We start from the raw sequence: 16811 nt of genomic DNA, 5'->3' as shown, positions 1-16811 counted from the left end.
GCTGATGGTGGGTAGGCTGGTGTCGGTGATGCCTTGGGGAGTTCTGACTACCCGTTTAGAGCTGACCTGATGGCTGATGGTGGGTAGGCTGGTGTCGGTGATGCCTTGGGGAGTTCTGACTACCCATTTAGAGCTGACCTGATGGCTGATGGTGGGGAGGCTGGCGTCGGTGAAGCCTTAGGGAGTTCTGACTACCCGTTTAGAGCTGACCTGATGGCTGATGGTGGGTAGGCTGGTGTCGGTGAAGCCTTGGGGAGTTCTGACTACCTGTGGCAGAGTCATCCTGCCCTGGAAGATTATACAGATACAGTGAGACAACGCCAGGTGCAACAGGTTTAGAGTCAGAGAGTCATAGAACACAGCAGAATAGAAAGAGGCCCCTCAGCCCATCCAGAATAGAAAGAGGCCCTTCAGCCCATCTAGTTCATGCCATACCATTAACTTGCCTGGCCCCATCAAAATGCACACGGAGCACAACCCTCCCATCCTTCTTCCTATCCAAACATTAACAGCAGTGTGGCCAAACAACCAGCTGCTCTGCTATGTATCAGATGAATCAAGCAGATTTGCAATTGGGAATGCAACCAACATTAGTGTAGACTTCATTACTGGCATGGTTATGCTGAATCTGAATGGGAGTCTCTACACAGACACCAGAAAGCAGTGGGCATGGTGTAAGGAACTGTAATGAAACAGATTTTACTGCAGGGGTTCCTAATGGGGTCTGTAGAGCCCTCGGTTCATGGTAGGGGTCCATGGAATCAAAACAGTTGGGAAGCCCTGTTCTACTGTACCTAAACTACAGTCCCAACTATGGTAACTAGAGATGTTCACATTCAAAACTGAAGCTCAATATCACTCAAAAATTCTGCAAAACCAATGATTTAAAGATATAAAATCACAATCAGCAAAATGATTCTGAAGACACGGACTGGCGACAGTAGAATCTGGAGAAACAAACAGTGATATTTACGTTTGGGGTAATCACTTGATGCGTGATATCATGGCAGTGTAGAAGTTAGTAGAAAGCTATTACAACTCGGGGTGTTGAGTTCAGAGATAAATTCCAATGCCGTCTGTAAGAAGTTTGTACGTCCTTCCTGTGAGTGTGTAGGTTTCCTCCAGGTGCTCCAGTTCCCTCTCACAGTCCAAAGACGTACCGGTCAGTAGGTTAACTGGTCATTGTAAATTGTCCTGTGGGTTATATCAGTGGTTTGCAATGTAGTGTGGCTCGTTGGGCCAGATGGCCCTGTTGTGCACTGATTGTCTGAATAAATAAAATGATTGTATACACTCAGTGGCCACTGTATTAGGTGCCTCCTGTGTGTGTTCGTAGTCTCCTGCTGCTGTAGCCCATCCACTTCAATGTTCAACCTACAATACACACCACTGTTGCAACATGTTTGAGTTACTGCCAGCTTCCTGTCAGCTTAAACCAGTCTGGCCATTCTCCTCTGAACTCACTGAAGGCGTTTCCCCACTATTCTCTGTAAGTTCTAAAGACGGTGGAAAGTACCAGGAGATCAGCCAGTTCTGAGATACTGAAACCAGCCCACCTGGCAACAACAATTATTCCGTGGTCAAAGTCACTTAGATCACATTTCTTCCCCATTCTGGTGTTCGGTCTGAACAACAAGTGAACCTTTTGACCATGTCTACATGCTTCTATGCATTGAGTTGCTGCCACATGATTGGCTGGTTAGATATTTGCATTAACGAGCAGATGTACCTAATAAAGTGGCCGCTGAGTGTATTTTTTCACCATGGTGCAAACCAATTCAAATCCACTGAACGTCTATAATCTCTTCTGCAGAAAATGGAATCATTAACTGCACATTGTGACAGTGATGTAATTTTAGTTCAGTAATTAAATTGTAATCTGCACATTGAGTATTTTAATAAATGATTACACACTACGTAGGAATTTTAAACATTCACAAAGCAGTAAGAAGTATCTGACGGGAAATCTAAATGTGGTAATTAGGGGAGTATCAGCCACACAATCATTAACAGCACTATTCTCAGAGCCTGTAAATGAAAACAAAAAAAAAATCTCTTAAAATTACAAATTAACCCATTAACCTTGTGGAGTTTGTTAATTGAATTGACATTTGAAATGTTCCCACTACCTATGGACTCACTTCCAAGGACTCATCACCTCATGTTCTCAATATTTATTGCTTATTTATTATTATTATCATTATTTTTCACTTTTGTATTTGCACAGTTTGTTGTCTTTTGCACATTGGTTATTTGTCTGTCTTGCTGTGTGTGTTTTTTTCACTGATTCTGTTCTGTTTCACTGCAGTTACTGTGAATGCCCACAAGAAACTGAATCTCAGGGTTGTATATGGGGACATATATGCACTGGAGGATTGCTGAATGAGTGCTAGAGGATGGCTGGAGGATTGCTGGTGGATTGTCGGAGGATTGCTGGTGGATGGCTGGTGAAAGTTCCTTGCATACAAGGGAGAATTGGAAAATTGAATGTGAGTGTGGCTCAGTAAAGTCAAAGTAAATTTATTATTAAAGTATGTAGATTTTGATAGATAGATCTATTTATCTAATGGCACAATTTGTCTTCTTTTTGGTTGTTTTTGGTCATTGCATATTTGTCAGTCTTAGTTTATCTATGATTTTTCATTAATTCCATTGTATTTCTTTATTTCTCTGTAAATGTCTGCAAGAAAATTAGAAGTGAGATGAGAAGGAATTTCTTTAGCCATAGGGTGGTGAACCTGTAGAACTTGTTGCTACAGATGGCTGTGAAGGCCAAGTCATTGGGTATACTTAAAGTGGAAGTTGATAAGTTCTTGATTATTCAGGGCATCAAAGACTTTGGGGAGAGGGCAAAAGAATGGGGGTCAGAGGGGTAATAGTTCAGCCATGATGGAATGGAGCCAGTGTGCTCCATGGGGTCAGTGTGGCAGGAATCAGTGCTGCCCCCTCGTCTTCGCTCAGCAGAAGACAAATTGTATTATGGTTGACTGCAGATTTCTGCGACATTCATGGACTCAGGGTCTAGACTTCCTTTTTGTGTGGCTATATTTTACATAAGCTTGCTATTTCATATGTACTATGTGTGCTTTGTGTGGTGCGTGACTGCTGGTACTGTGTTTTGCGCCTTGGCCCTGGAGTACATCTCTTTTGTTCGGCTGCGTTCATGGGTATTCATGTGTGGCTGAATGACAGTTAAACTTGAATTGAATTGAATGGCTGAGCAAACTCGACGCTCCTAATACAAATCTCAAGCTAGTATGTGGTTACACATACAGTATGTTCTTACATAATAAATTCACTTTGAACTTCGATGAAGGGTTTCAGCCCGAAATGTTAACTGTTTATTCTTTTCCATGGATGCTGCCTCATCTGCTGAGTCTCTCCAGCATTTTGTGTGAGTTGCTTTAAAATTTCAGAAACATATCATTTAACCATAAGCTTCATCGAACCCCAGCTGTCACACCAGGACCATATCATGCTTAGGTTCACCCATTCAACCATGTTTTAATAGATACCAATCCTCATCGAGGAATCAGGTGTGGAGAGAGTGCGCAGTTTTAAGTTCCTGGGTGTCAAGATCTTTGAGGATCTAACCTGGTCCCAACATAGCGATACAGTTACAAAGAAGGCAAGACAACGACTATACCTTAGCAGTTTGAAGAGATTTGGTATGTCAACAGATACACTCAAAAACTTCTATAGTTGTACCGTGGAGAGCATTCTCTCTGGTATGGAGGGGTGGGGCTACTGCACAGGACCAAAAGGTGCTGCAGAGGGTTGTAAACTTAGTCAGCTCCATTCAGGAACAGCTTCTTCCCCCCTGCCATCTGATTCCTAAATGGACATTGAACTAACTCACTTTTTTAAATATATAGTATTTCTGTTTTTTGCATGATTTTTAATCTACTCAATATATGTATACTGTAATTGATTTACTTATTATTTATTTTCATTATTATTTTATTTTGTCTTTTTTTTCATACGTATTATGTATGGCATTGAACTGCTGCTGCTAAGTTAACAAATTTCACAAGACACGCCGGTGATAACAAACCTGATTCTGACTACGTCTGCATGGCAGTACCTCCTGTAACCTAATAAAGTGCCACAGAGTGTACATTCACGGGCTGTAGCCCCTCCAACTCAAGGTTCAACGTGTTGTGTGTTCAGAGATGCCCCCTTGTGCACACCACTGTTGTAACGTGTAGCTTTTGAGTTACTGCTGCCTTCTTGTCAGCTTGAACCAGTCTGACCATTCTCCTCTGACCTCTCATTAACAAGGTGTTTTCGCCCACAGAACTGTCGCTTACTTGATGTATTTTTGTTTGTCACACCATTCTCGGTAATCCCTACAGATTGCTGCGCATGAAAATCCCAGAAGATCAGTAGTTTCTAAGATACTCAAACCATCCTGTCTGGCATGAATTCCACAGTCGAAGTCACTTAGATCACATTCCCACTTTAAAAGTATCTAGTGACTTGGCCTCCACAGCTGGCTGTAGTAATGAATTCCACAGATTCACCACCCTTTGGTTAAAGGATTTGCTCCTCATCTCTGTTCTAAATGGATGTCTCTCTATTCTAGGGCTGTGCCCTCTGGTCCTAGACTCCCCCACTATGGAAACATCCTCTCCACATCCACTCCATCTAGGTCTTTCAATATTCAGTGGGTTTCAATGAGAATTCCCTCATTCTTCCAAACTCCAGCAAGCACAGAGCCGGAGCTATCAAATGCTGCTCATATGTTAACCCTTTCATTCCTGGAATCATTCTGTGAACCTCCACCAGACCCTCTCCAACAGTGACAGGAAAGGTTCAGAGGGAAATGGGACTAATGTAGATGGGCATCTGGGTTAGCATGTATAAAATGGGCCAAAGTACCATTTCTGTGCAGCATTACACTGTGATTCTATGAATTTAAGTTGCCTGGAGAACCTTTGCTGGTACATGCCTATTAAAGTGGGTATTAAAATACATTTTAAAAACAATCTTGTAGAATAAAATATTAAGAGTTTTAATATTAAAAGATTTCAAGAACCTACCTCAACATATGTGATGTAAAACTGGAGACCCTCAGGCGAACCTGTGAAAACAAATTTGTAAATGTTTGAATTTTCACACTTAGCAAGCTTCGTGCAGGCTTCTAAAAATACTAGTGGTGTGACCCAAGAGCCGCCTTCTCCATTCACCCGAAAACACCGTCCAGTTCAGTGATGACTAAACCCACACCAGTGGAAAGTGCTGGAAAAAGCTGCAGAAGCTTGTAAGCTCAGTCACCTCTATCACAGGCACTGCCTTCACCACCATTGAGGAAACAAGACCAAATAAAGTCAAAAGAGGCCAACTGAATGAAATAATGAAAATTAGTTTAAATGACATAATTTGTCCGCCAGCCTGACCACCATCAGATTTCTGAATGGACAATAAACACTACCTCACAGTTTTGGCTCTCTTTTTCCACTGATTTGATGGTGTATTTTGAAATTAGGAACCTACATTCTTATTCCTGCTAAAGCAGAGATGTTAATGTTAGTGAGAAACACACTGTCTCTAGCCAGTGGAAAGTGCTGGAGAAAACCACGGAGAGCTGTACACGCAGTCACTTCTATCATTACACCACCACTGAGGACACCTTGGAAAGGCGATGCCTCAGGAAGGCAATATCCATCATTAAGGGCACTCACCGCCCGGGACATGCCCTCTTCTCAGTGTTACCATCAAGGAGGAGGTACAGGAGCCTGAAAACACACACTCAACAATTCAAGAACAGCTTCTTCCCCTCTGTCATCAGATTTATGATCGGTTCATGAATCTATATGCATTATCTCACCCCTCTTTTTTTGCCTTACTTTTTTTTATTTCTTATTATAAATTATAATTTTATTTTATGTATTACACTGGAATGCTGCCATAAAACAACACATTCACGACATACCATGTCAGAAATATTAAACCTGCTTCCGATTCACATTCAGTCATAGCTGGAACTTCTTGCATCATTCCACACGACGTTCACAAAACTACCTTTGCAACACTGTTAGATCCACACTGACATCACCAAGCCACGCCATCAAGTCGCTCCATCAAGAACAGATCTCAAAACTGCTCCAAATGTTCAAAGAGATTTTGAGCCCACTCTAAGTTTTAATGGACAAATTGCTTTTGCTTCTAGACTATGAAAACCCATCTTGCAAAGTTTCCAAAGACTCTGCGATCAGTCTCCAAATAATTTTCAGAACATCCTGTAGTGGTCCTGGATTTCAACACTGATAAACTAGTATCCCTGGTTCTTGTCAAAGTCAAACTAAATTTATTATTAAATATACACAGAACACATCACTATATACTACCTTGAAATTTATTTTCTTGCAGGCATCTACAGGAGAATAAAGAATATAGAATTTATGAAAAACTATACACAAATAAAGACTGACAAACAACCAATGTGCAAAAGAAGACAAACTGTGTGAATACAAATAAATAATACTGAGATCCTGAGTGGTAAAGAGTCCTTGGAATCTGAAGTTTGAATGTGAGAAGGCACTGCTTCAATCCAGCTGTCAGTTCCGATGATTAGAAACATAGAAAACCTACAGCACAATACAGGCCCTTTGGCCCACAATGTTGTGCTGAACACGTCCCTACCTGAGAAATTACTAGGATGGGATCTGGGCCCTTCCTTCCTGACAAATAACCAATGTGCAAAAGAAGACAAAAAGTGGAAATAAAAATAAGTAAATAAAAAAAATAAGTAAGTGAACAAATAATACTGAGAACTGACAATCAAAATCTCCAATATCCCCTTCTGTTCAGGAGATGATCCAACTAAACCTGCAAGGCTGTGCCAGGAGGTGAGGAGCTGAGCTCTAGGAAAAGCTTGAATAGATGGAGTGCAGGAGAATAAGGGGAGGCCTGATAGAGCTATGGATTTTATGAGGGGCATAGACAGGGTAAATGCCAGCAGGCCTTTTCCTCTCAAGTTGGGTGACACTAGAACTAGAGGTCATGGGTTAAGGGTGAAATGTGAGATGTTTAAGGGGAACCTCTTCACTCAGAGGGTAGTGAGGGTGTGGAGTGAGCTGTCGGTGGAAGTGGTGGATGTGGGTTTGATTTCTATATTTAAGAGAAGTTTGGATAGGTACATGGATGGGAGGGGTATGGAGGGCTATGGTCCAGGTGTAGGTCGATGGGACTAGGCAGAATAAACAGATGGGCCGAAGGGCCTGTTACTATGCTGTAATGTTCTGTGACTCGATCTAGAAAACTGTTGGGACACGATGGATCAGTCACACTCTGTAAGCCAACATTCATAAGTGTTCTGTTTCCTGGTATGCAAATCTACAACAACATGCCGGCACTTGACATGGATACACTAGACATGAAGGCCAGAAAACACAAGTGAAAACCATGTTATATTAGGAAATTTAGTGCGGAAATAAAAGGGAAAACTATGAACAGAAACAGGTGTCACACAAAATGGGGAATTGAAAAACCTTCTTTTGCCATCTAAATAGAAGGTGGCAGAGAGGAGATGTGGGGGTGATCAGAGACCCACAGGAGGTGTGCTCGCGGAGGTACAGAACGGAGCAGGTTTCAGGTGGCACGGTCACAGGGACTCTGGCAGATTGCTGTGAACATTCTCGTCACCGCCTGGTTTGGAGACTCCAGTGCGCAGAGTTTGCAAGAGGCTGCATCAGTGAGCTCCGTCATGCCTCCCCAGTGTTGAGGACAGCTTCCAGTGCCTCAGATGGTGGTATCCATCACGAAGGACTCTTGTCATTCTGGAAACACCTTCTCATTACCAGCATCAGGGAGGGGGTACAGGAGCCTGAAGACACGCACTCGATGATTCAGAAACAGCTTCCTCCCCTCCGCCATCAGAATCAGAACCTTTAACCCATGATGTTGTGCCAAACTTTTAAACAACTCCAAGATCAACCTAACCCTTCCCTCCTATGTAACACTGCATTTTTCTATCATCCATGTGCCTATCTAAGAGTCCCTTAAATGTCTCTGATGTATTTACCTCTACCACCACTGCTGGCAGGTTATTCCACACACCCACCACTCTTTATGTAAGAATATCTACCTCTGACATCCCCCTATACATTCCTCCAATCACCTTAAAATTATGCCCACAGTATTAGCCATTTTCACCCTGGGAAAAAGTCTCTGGCTGTTCACTCGATCTATGCCTCTCGTCACCTTGTACACCTCTATCTGCGTAAGTGACACAGACACTCACCCTCAATCCCCATACACTTACATAAATATAATAAGCAGGCGATATAATGGACTATCATAAACACAAGAGATTCTGTAGAAGCTGGAAGTCCAGGTGGTATGAACACCTCGACCACCATCCTTGGCAGAGCATTCCACACTCACTGTACAAAATACTTACCTCTAATATACCTCCTCCATCCCTCTGATCACCTGACAATTATGCCTTACGATTTTTGACTCTGATCTAAAACCTTACCCTCTGTAAGAAGATGCACATCTATGTCTGATCGCTCCGAAACACAAAAAGGAACAAAACGGTTTCCAGATGATGATATCAACATGCTCTCTCATAGGAGAAAGCCTAAAAGCTTAAAAGTGCATTATGAGAAGATTTCAATCTGTAGGAAGTGCAGAATTGAAAGTATAAATAGAATTTACTGATACCTTCTCCTCGCTGGTATCTAGTCTCCGAAGTAGTTTAATCAGGTAAAGCAAACACTGTGATGTTGCTTCCTTTGATAATGAGGAAAATATCTCAGTCCAAATTTAACCCACACCAGAAGTAGGTTAGCTTCTTCTTACAGCTTAACCTATTTTGCAGCTTCTCGGTAAAAGCTACTTGCAAAGTAGAGGCTAGAAACACACCATTTAAAAACCTCAGTACACAATAACCAGTTGTTGCAAAACTGAAGGTAACCCCACAGGAAATGCACAGCGGGAAAATAACAATTAAACAAAATGCCCTTTTTGCTTAGACTTTGAGAGAAGTTGCGAGAATTAGCTGAAGGTCACTTCTAAAATGCAGGTCAGTGTATCAAATGTATTAAACAAGAAAAAAAAATTGTAAGCCAGCTGAAAGAACTTGTGCTGCAGCTCAACCCCTTCTTTGCAAAACTTAAGAAATTGAGTTGCTTGGCATTTTATTGCCAACTCCACGGAAACTGTCTGATACAAGGTGAATGAAGGACAAATGATAAAGCAGAGCCAAACATTTTCAATTCTCACTGGATAATCTTGTTCTGTTAAGATATTATTAGAACACAGAATATAGAACAGCTCAGTACAGACCCTTCAGCCCACGATGTTGTGCCAACCTTTTAACTTACAATCTAACTCTTCCCTCCTACAATACCTTCCATTTTCTATGTGAATTAGTGAATTCCAAAATGACTAACAAATATCTTGGAAACCTACATAAACAAAATCTAACTTTACTTTATATTAATTTTTAAAAGTTATTAAATAATATCGGTCCCTCTGATTGAATGCTATAGAAGTTATTTAAAAAATCCATAATGATATTAACTAAACCTAACCTGCATCATGAGTAGCTTAAAAAGGCAGTGAGAAATCTTCATGCATCAAGTGGACAATCCAGATGATAATGATTCGAAGAGCAAGCCCATGCTAATGGCAAAGGCGTTGCTTTCTTAAAAAAGCTACTTTCAACGCCAAGCAAAGGGTTTCATGACATTGACTTAATTTGTCACTTACACGAGAATGACAGTCATTTCCTCCTTCCAGCTGAACCACAACACAATTATAGATTGTGTACCATTGTCTATTTATAACACAGCCTTTCAAAGCGACACTCTCCGGAATAAGATGGGGGGGGGGGGGGGAGAATCTAATCACTAGATCACTAGAAGAATGTGAACATGTGCCATAAACATGGATTTGTGCTTTCTGAATGATGGTTAATTGCTCCATGAAAATAAAATCTGCAGATGTTGGAAATCAGAAATGAAGTGCTATAAATATATCACATCAGGCAGCCCTTGTGGGGAGTGATATGATCCAGATTCTACAGCCCAGACAGTCCATGCCGACCACAGTGGCCAGCAGCTAGGCCCAGTTTCCTGCGTTCATCCCCATCCCTCCGTGTACCGATCCAAGTGTTTCTGACTATTGTACCTGCTTCAACCACGTCCTCTGGCACTTTCTTCCATATCCTCACCACATTCTGCCGCTCAGGTCAGTCTTAAATGTTTCACTCTCACCCCACACATTGTCGTTTCACAGGAGAACAAAGAAATACAATAGAATCAATGAAAGACTAGACTAACAAGGTCTGTAATAGGCTAAGACAGGAGGAATTTTAGAGGCTAATGAGAAGAAATTCTAGAGTTATTTTATGTCTGCCTTCATTAATAACCTCACTGAAACAATGAACAAGGTATTGGAAAAAGTTAGCATCAGTGGAAAACAATCTGCAGGAGCAACACTACATTCTGTCTAGATAGCCTCCAACCTGGTGGAATGAACATCGATTTCTACAAGTAATAATCTCCCCCCTCACCCTTCCCTCTTCCTGAATTCCCCACTCTGACCTCTCACCTTCTCCTAGACCCCCTGCTTCACCCCTTTCTCCAAATGATCCACTCTCCTTTCCTATCAGATTCCTTCCTCTCCAGTCCTTTGCCCTGTCACCCACCTTCACCCTTCACCCGGTCTCACCCATCACCTGCTGGTTTTCACCCCTCCCACCTCAACCACCCTCCCCCTCACCTGGTCTCACCCATCACCTGCTGGTTTTCATCCCTCCCACCTCAACCACCCTCCCCCTCACCCGGTCTCACCCATCACCTGCCGGTTTTCAGTACCCCCTCCCTCACCCACCTTCCCCTTCACCTGGTCTCACCAATCACCTGCCGGTTTTCACTACCCCCTCCCTCACCCACCTTCCCCTTCACCTGGTCTCACCCATCACCTGCTGGTTTTCACTACCCCCTCCCTCACCCATCCTCCCCCTCACCTGGTCTCACCCATCACCTGCTGGTTTTCACTACCCCCTCCCTCACCCACCTTCCCCTTCACCTGGTCTCACCCATCACCTGCTGGTTTTCACTACCCCCTCCCTCACCCACCTTCCCCCTCACCTGGTCTCACCCATCACCTGCTGGTTTTCACTACCCCCTCCCTCACCCACCTTCCCCTTCACCTGGTCTCACCCATCACCTGCTGGTTTTCACTACCCCCTCCCTCACCCACCTTCCCCTTCACCTGGTCTCACCCATCACCTGCTGGTTTTCACTACCCCCTCCCTCACCCACCTTCCCCCTCACCTGGTCTCACCCATCACCTGCTGGTTTTCATCCCTCCCACCTCAACCACCCTCCCCCTCACCTGGTCTCACCCATCACCTGCTGGTTTTCATCCCTCCCACCTCAACCACCCTCCCCCTCACCTGGTCTCACCCATCACCTGCTGGTTTTCATCCCTCCCACCTCAACCACCCTCCCCCTCACCTGGTCTCACCCATCACCTGCTGGTTTTCACCCCTCCCACCTCAACCACCCTCCCCCTCACCCGGTCTCACCTATCACCTGCTGGTTTTCACTACCCCCTCCCTCACCCACCTTCCCCTTCACCTGGTCTCACCCATCACCTGCTGGTTTTCACTACCCCCTCCCTCACCCACCCTCCGCTTCACCTGGTCTCACCCATCACCTGCTGGTTTTCAGTACCCCCTCCCTCACCCACCCTCCGCTTCACCTGGTCTCTAATGCTTACTCTAATTTACAATTTTTATTATTACATATTGCAATGTACTACTACCACATAACAAATTTCACAACATATGCCAGTGATATTAAATGTGGTTCTGACCACCCCCCCAACCGCCAGCTTCTTACTTTGGTATCTGTCCCCTTCCCCTCCAGTGCTGATGAAGGGTCTCGGCCAAAACATTGAGTGGTTATTCATTTCCATGGATGCTGCCTGACCTGCTGTGTTACTCCAGCATTTCATGTGTGTTACATTGGAAAAGTGAATGGAATTGAATGCCTGGAAACCCTTGGAATCCCATGATCTGCATCTCTGCGGCTGAAAGAAGTGGCTGTAGAACTTATAAGTGCAACGGTTAACTTTTTCGGCAAAATGCAATGGTCCAGAAGTTGGAGCAAATATAACCCCATGACTGAAATGTAGTGGAGACCACATCATAGTAGAGAGAATGCCAGAATGCAGAAAGAAATTGGAGTCCAGTTGGGTCAATGTGGACTTAAGAAAGATATATACTTTGGAACAATCTGCTGGTGTCTTTTTGAGCTTGCAACCAATAGAATAGATCCATACAGCAGGGAATCAGGCCCTATGGCCCATCTCATCTATAGTTACCCAGAGAATGTTTGACTCTTTGCCCTACAGATCTCTCCTACCAATGTAAACATAGAAACATAGAAAACCTACAGCACAATACAGGCCCTTCAGCCCACAAAGTTGTGCCGAACATGTCCCTACCTTAGAAATTACTAGGCTTACCTACAGCCCTCTATTTTTCTAAGCTCCATGTATCTATCCAAAAGTCTCTTAAGAGACCCTATCGTATCCACCTCCACCAGCGATACCGGCAGCCCATTCCACACACTCACCACTCTCTGTGTAAAACACTTACCTCTGACATCTCCTCTATACCTACTCCCCAGCACCTTAAACCTGTGTCCTCTTGTGGCAACCATTTCAGCCCTGGGAAAAAGCCTCTGACTATCCAGACAATCAGTGCCTCTCATGATCTTATCTCCATCAGGTCATCTCTCATCCTCCGTCGCTCCAAGGAGAAAAGGCCGAGTTCGCTCAACCTATTCTCATAAGGCATGCTCCCCAATCCAGGCAACATCCTTGTAAATCTCCTCTGCACCCTTTCTACTGCTTCCACATCCTTCCTGTAGTGAGGCGACCAGAACTGAGAACAGTACTCCAGGTGGGGTCTGACCAGGGTCCTAAATAACTGCAACATTACCTCTCAGCTTCTAAATTCAGTTCCACGATTGATGAAGGCCAATACACCGTATACCTTCTTAATCATAGAGTCAACCTGTGCAGCTGCTTTGAGCTATGAGTCCTATGGACTCAGACCCCAAGATCTCCCTGATCCTCCACACTGCCAAGATTCTTACCACTAATACTAATATTACTAATACTAATACTATATTCTTATCTAGATGGTGTTAAAATGTTGCCAGGAATAACATACCCACCTCAGCCATTATTTCTGACAGCTCATTCCAAATACACACCACCCTCTGTGTGAAGAAGCTGCGCCTGATGTCCCTTTTAAATCTCTCACCTCTGATCTTAAATCCATGCCCTCGTGCTTTTATCACCAGCTACTTGGAAAAGGGGACAGGTGCTTTCTCCCTTATGAGGTGTTATCTATGCCCCTCATGATCTTATGTACCTTGATCAGTGTCAGAGTGCAGAGGCCTCAGCTCAACAGGCTTCTTCATTCATCATCTGTTAGTGCGTAGCTGGAGCCGTGATGATGGCTCCAGGAACCGTGTTGTGTTGTGTGTTCTTTGTGTGAGGTGCAGGAATTCTGGGAGACCTTCAGCCTCCCTGGATAAGTGCACCTGCACCAGGAGCACCAAGCTGTAGCTTCTCAGAGAATGTGTTAAGGAACTGGAGCTGCAGAACAATGACCTTTGGCTCATGAGGGAAACTGACGAGGTGATGGATAGGAGCAACAATCAGATAGTCACCCCAAAGTTGCAGGAGGCAGGTACCTGGTTGACTGCCAGGAGAGGGAAAGGAAATGGGCGGCCAGTGCAGAGTACCCCTGAATAATCAGTATACCCCACTTTAGGTACTGTTGAGGGTGACAACCTGCTGGGGGGAACTGCAGCAACTGAGTCTGGCACTGTGACTCGGAAGGGAAGGGGAAGAAGAGGACTGTAGTACCGACAGGGGATTCCAAAGCTAGAGAAGTAGTCACGAGGTTCTGTGGACATGAATGAGACGCCAAATGATATGTCGGTGCCAGGGTTAGGGATCAGGTCCACAACGAGGGTGAGCAGCCAGAACCCTTGGTACATATTGACACCAATGATGTAGGTGAGAAATGGGAGGAAGTCCTGAAGAGACAACGGAGGGAGTTAGGCAGAAAGCAGAACCTCTGGACTAGTAACTCTGGATTGCTGCTGGAGTAGGATGATTTTGCAGATCTATGTGTAGCTGAGGAACTGGTGCAGGGGATAAGGCTTCAGATCTCTGGATCATTGGGATCTTCCGGGGAAGGTATGACCTGTACACAAAGGGCAATTTATACCTGAACCTGAGGGGGAACAATACACTTGTGGGCAGGTTTGACAGAACTGGGGCGAGCGTTAAAACTAATTTGGCAGGGGTATGGGAACTAGAGTGATCCAGAGGAGTGGAAAATTGCAAATGTCACTCCACTCTTCAAGAATGGAGAGAGACAAAAGGCAGGAAATTTTATAGGCCAGTTTTCTGACCACAGTGTTTGGAGTTGATTGTTAAGAATGTATTTTCAGGGTTCTTGAGGCACATGACAAAATAGGTTTTCCTTAAAATGGTTTCCTTAAGGGAAAATCTTGCCTAACAAATCTGTTGGAATTCTTTGAAGAAATAACAAGCAGGATAGACAAATGAGAATCGGTGGATGTTGTGTACCTGGATTTTCAGAAGGGCTTTGACAAGGTGCTGCACATGAGGCTGCTTAACAAGTTAAGAGCCCATGGTATTACAGGAAAGATACTGGCATGGATAAAGCATTGGTTGATTGGCAGGAGGCAAAGAGTGGGAATAAAGGGAGCCTTTTCTGATTGGCTGCCAGTGACTAATGGTATTCCACAAGGGTCTGTGTTGGAATCGTTTCTTTTATGTTATATGTCAATGATTTGGATGACAGAATTGTTGGCTTTGTAGCCAAGTTTGCAGATGATATGATGATAGGTGGAGGGGCAGGTAGTGCTGAGGAAACAGGGAGGCAGCAGAAGGACGTAGACAGATTAGGAGAATGGGCAAAGAAGCAACTGATGGAATACAGTGCAGTGAAGTGTTTGGTCGTGCACTTTGGTAGAAAGAACAAAAGATTACACTATTTTCTAAATGGGCAGTAAATTTAAAAGTCCAAGATGCAAAGGGATTTGTGAGTCCTTCTGCAGATTTCCCTACAGATTGAGTCAGTGATGAGGAAGGTAAATTGCAATATTAGCATTAATTTTGGGAGAACTAGAATATAAAAGGAAGATGTAATATTAAGGCTTTATATGGCACTAGTGCATCATCACTTGGAGTACTATGTGCAGTTTTGGGCCCCTTATCTAAGAAAGGATGTGCTGACATTAGACAGGGTTCAGAGGAGGTTCACGAGAATGGTTTTGGGAATGTATACGTTGTCATATGAGGAGCATTTGATGGCTCAAGTCCTGTACTCACTGGAATTTAGAAGGACAAGGAGGGATCTCATTGAAACATGTTGAAAGGCCTAGATAGAGCGGATGTGGAGAGGTTGATTCTTGTACAAGTGGGGGACTGTAGGACCAGAGGGTCCATATAAAACGGAGATGAGGAAGAATTTATTCAGACTGATGGTGGCGGATCTGTGGAATTTGTTGTGACAGGCAGCTGTGGAGGCCAAGTGAATGGGTATATGTAAGATGGAGGTTGATAGTTTCCTAATCAGTCAGGGCGTGAAAGGTTACAGGGAGAAAGCAGGAAAATGGAGGGAAAATGGATCAGCCATGATGAAATGGTGGAGCAGACTTGGTTGGCTGAATGGCCCAATTCTGCTCCTATGGCCTTATCATGTCACCCCTCATTCTCCAATGTTGAGGGGATAAAGTCCTAGTCCACACGACCTCTTCTTGACTCCCCCCCCACCCCCAAGTCCTGGAAACATCCTAGTAAACCTTCTGTGCACTCTTTCTAGTTTTATAACATCTTTCCTGCAGGTTGACCAAAATTCCATGCAGTACTCCAAATAAATATATATATATATATATATATATATATATATATATATACACACACACACACACACACACACACACACACACACACACACACACACACACATACACACACACACACACACACACACACACACACACACACACACACACACACACACACACACACACACAAATATATAAGTCCTATCTCAGTTTGATCTCCACACAATAGCTCACATTTATCAGGATAGAAAGCCATTTGTCAATCCCCAGTCCATATACCTATCTGATGAAGATCCCCTGTCAATTTTCATAACCTTGTACAGTACCCAAAACATCACCTGGAAATAGATATGGACAAACCAATGAATGTATATGTGCAGCAAGGGTCCAGTATAGTGCCCACACAACTCATTACGTACTCAGTATTAGATACACTGAGCCTGTCTGTAGATCACTGGTATAAGTGAAGAGAAACAGAGCACCGATCACACCCTCCCAACCTGGCATTGTTTACCAGCATTAAACAGAGTTGAAGCGTACACTGTTGGAAGGTAATCGACTGACGTGGATGAGGATTGACTAACAGGAGGCAAGCAGAACCGGTATGATAGGATCTATGCTCTGTTTGGCACAATTGTTATCAATGATCTAAAGACAGGATCTATGTGTATAACTGAGAGATATGATATATCAAAGTGGCACGGTAGCGTAACAGTTAGCATAATCCAATGCCAGTGTTAGCAACCCGGGTTCAATTCCTGCCACTGTCTGTAAAAGGTTTGCACGTTCTCCCCTGACCGCGTGGGTTTCCTTCCACATTCCAAAGGCATACAAATAAGTAGATTCATTGGTCACAAGGGTTTAATTGGGCCATGAGGATTTATTCAT

The 16811-nt window shown here is 43.8% G+C and overlaps 1 protein-coding gene across 7 annotated transcripts in view; it reads right to left on the bottom strand.

Moving 5' to 3' along the window:
• Window positions 1–16811, bottom strand: part of rgs3a (regulator of G protein signaling 3a) — a 265827-nt gene that overhangs the window by 122949 nt on the left and 126067 nt on the right. For 6 of the 7 annotated variants that reach the window (XM_073052456.1, XM_073052457.1, XM_073052458.1 and 3 more), the window contains one exon: window positions 5043–5083. In XM_073052456.1, the coding sequence (XP_072908557.1) occupies window positions 5043–5083 (41 nt within the window). Of the gene's footprint in view, window positions 1–5042; window positions 5084–10140; window positions 10513–16811 lie in introns of those variants that run through there. The other variant, XM_073052463.1, reaches the window with a different exon arrangement.

The sequence above is a fragment of the Hemitrygon akajei genome, chromosome 7 (genome assembly GCF_048418815.1).
Source record: "Hemitrygon akajei chromosome 7, sHemAka1.3, whole genome shotgun sequence".
NCBI classification, from domain to species: Eukaryota; Metazoa; Chordata; class Chondrichthyes; order Myliobatiformes; family Dasyatidae; genus Hemitrygon; species Hemitrygon akajei.
The sequence above is the reverse complement of the archived record's forward strand: the minus strand, read 5'-3'. Positions and strand labels throughout refer to the sequence as shown.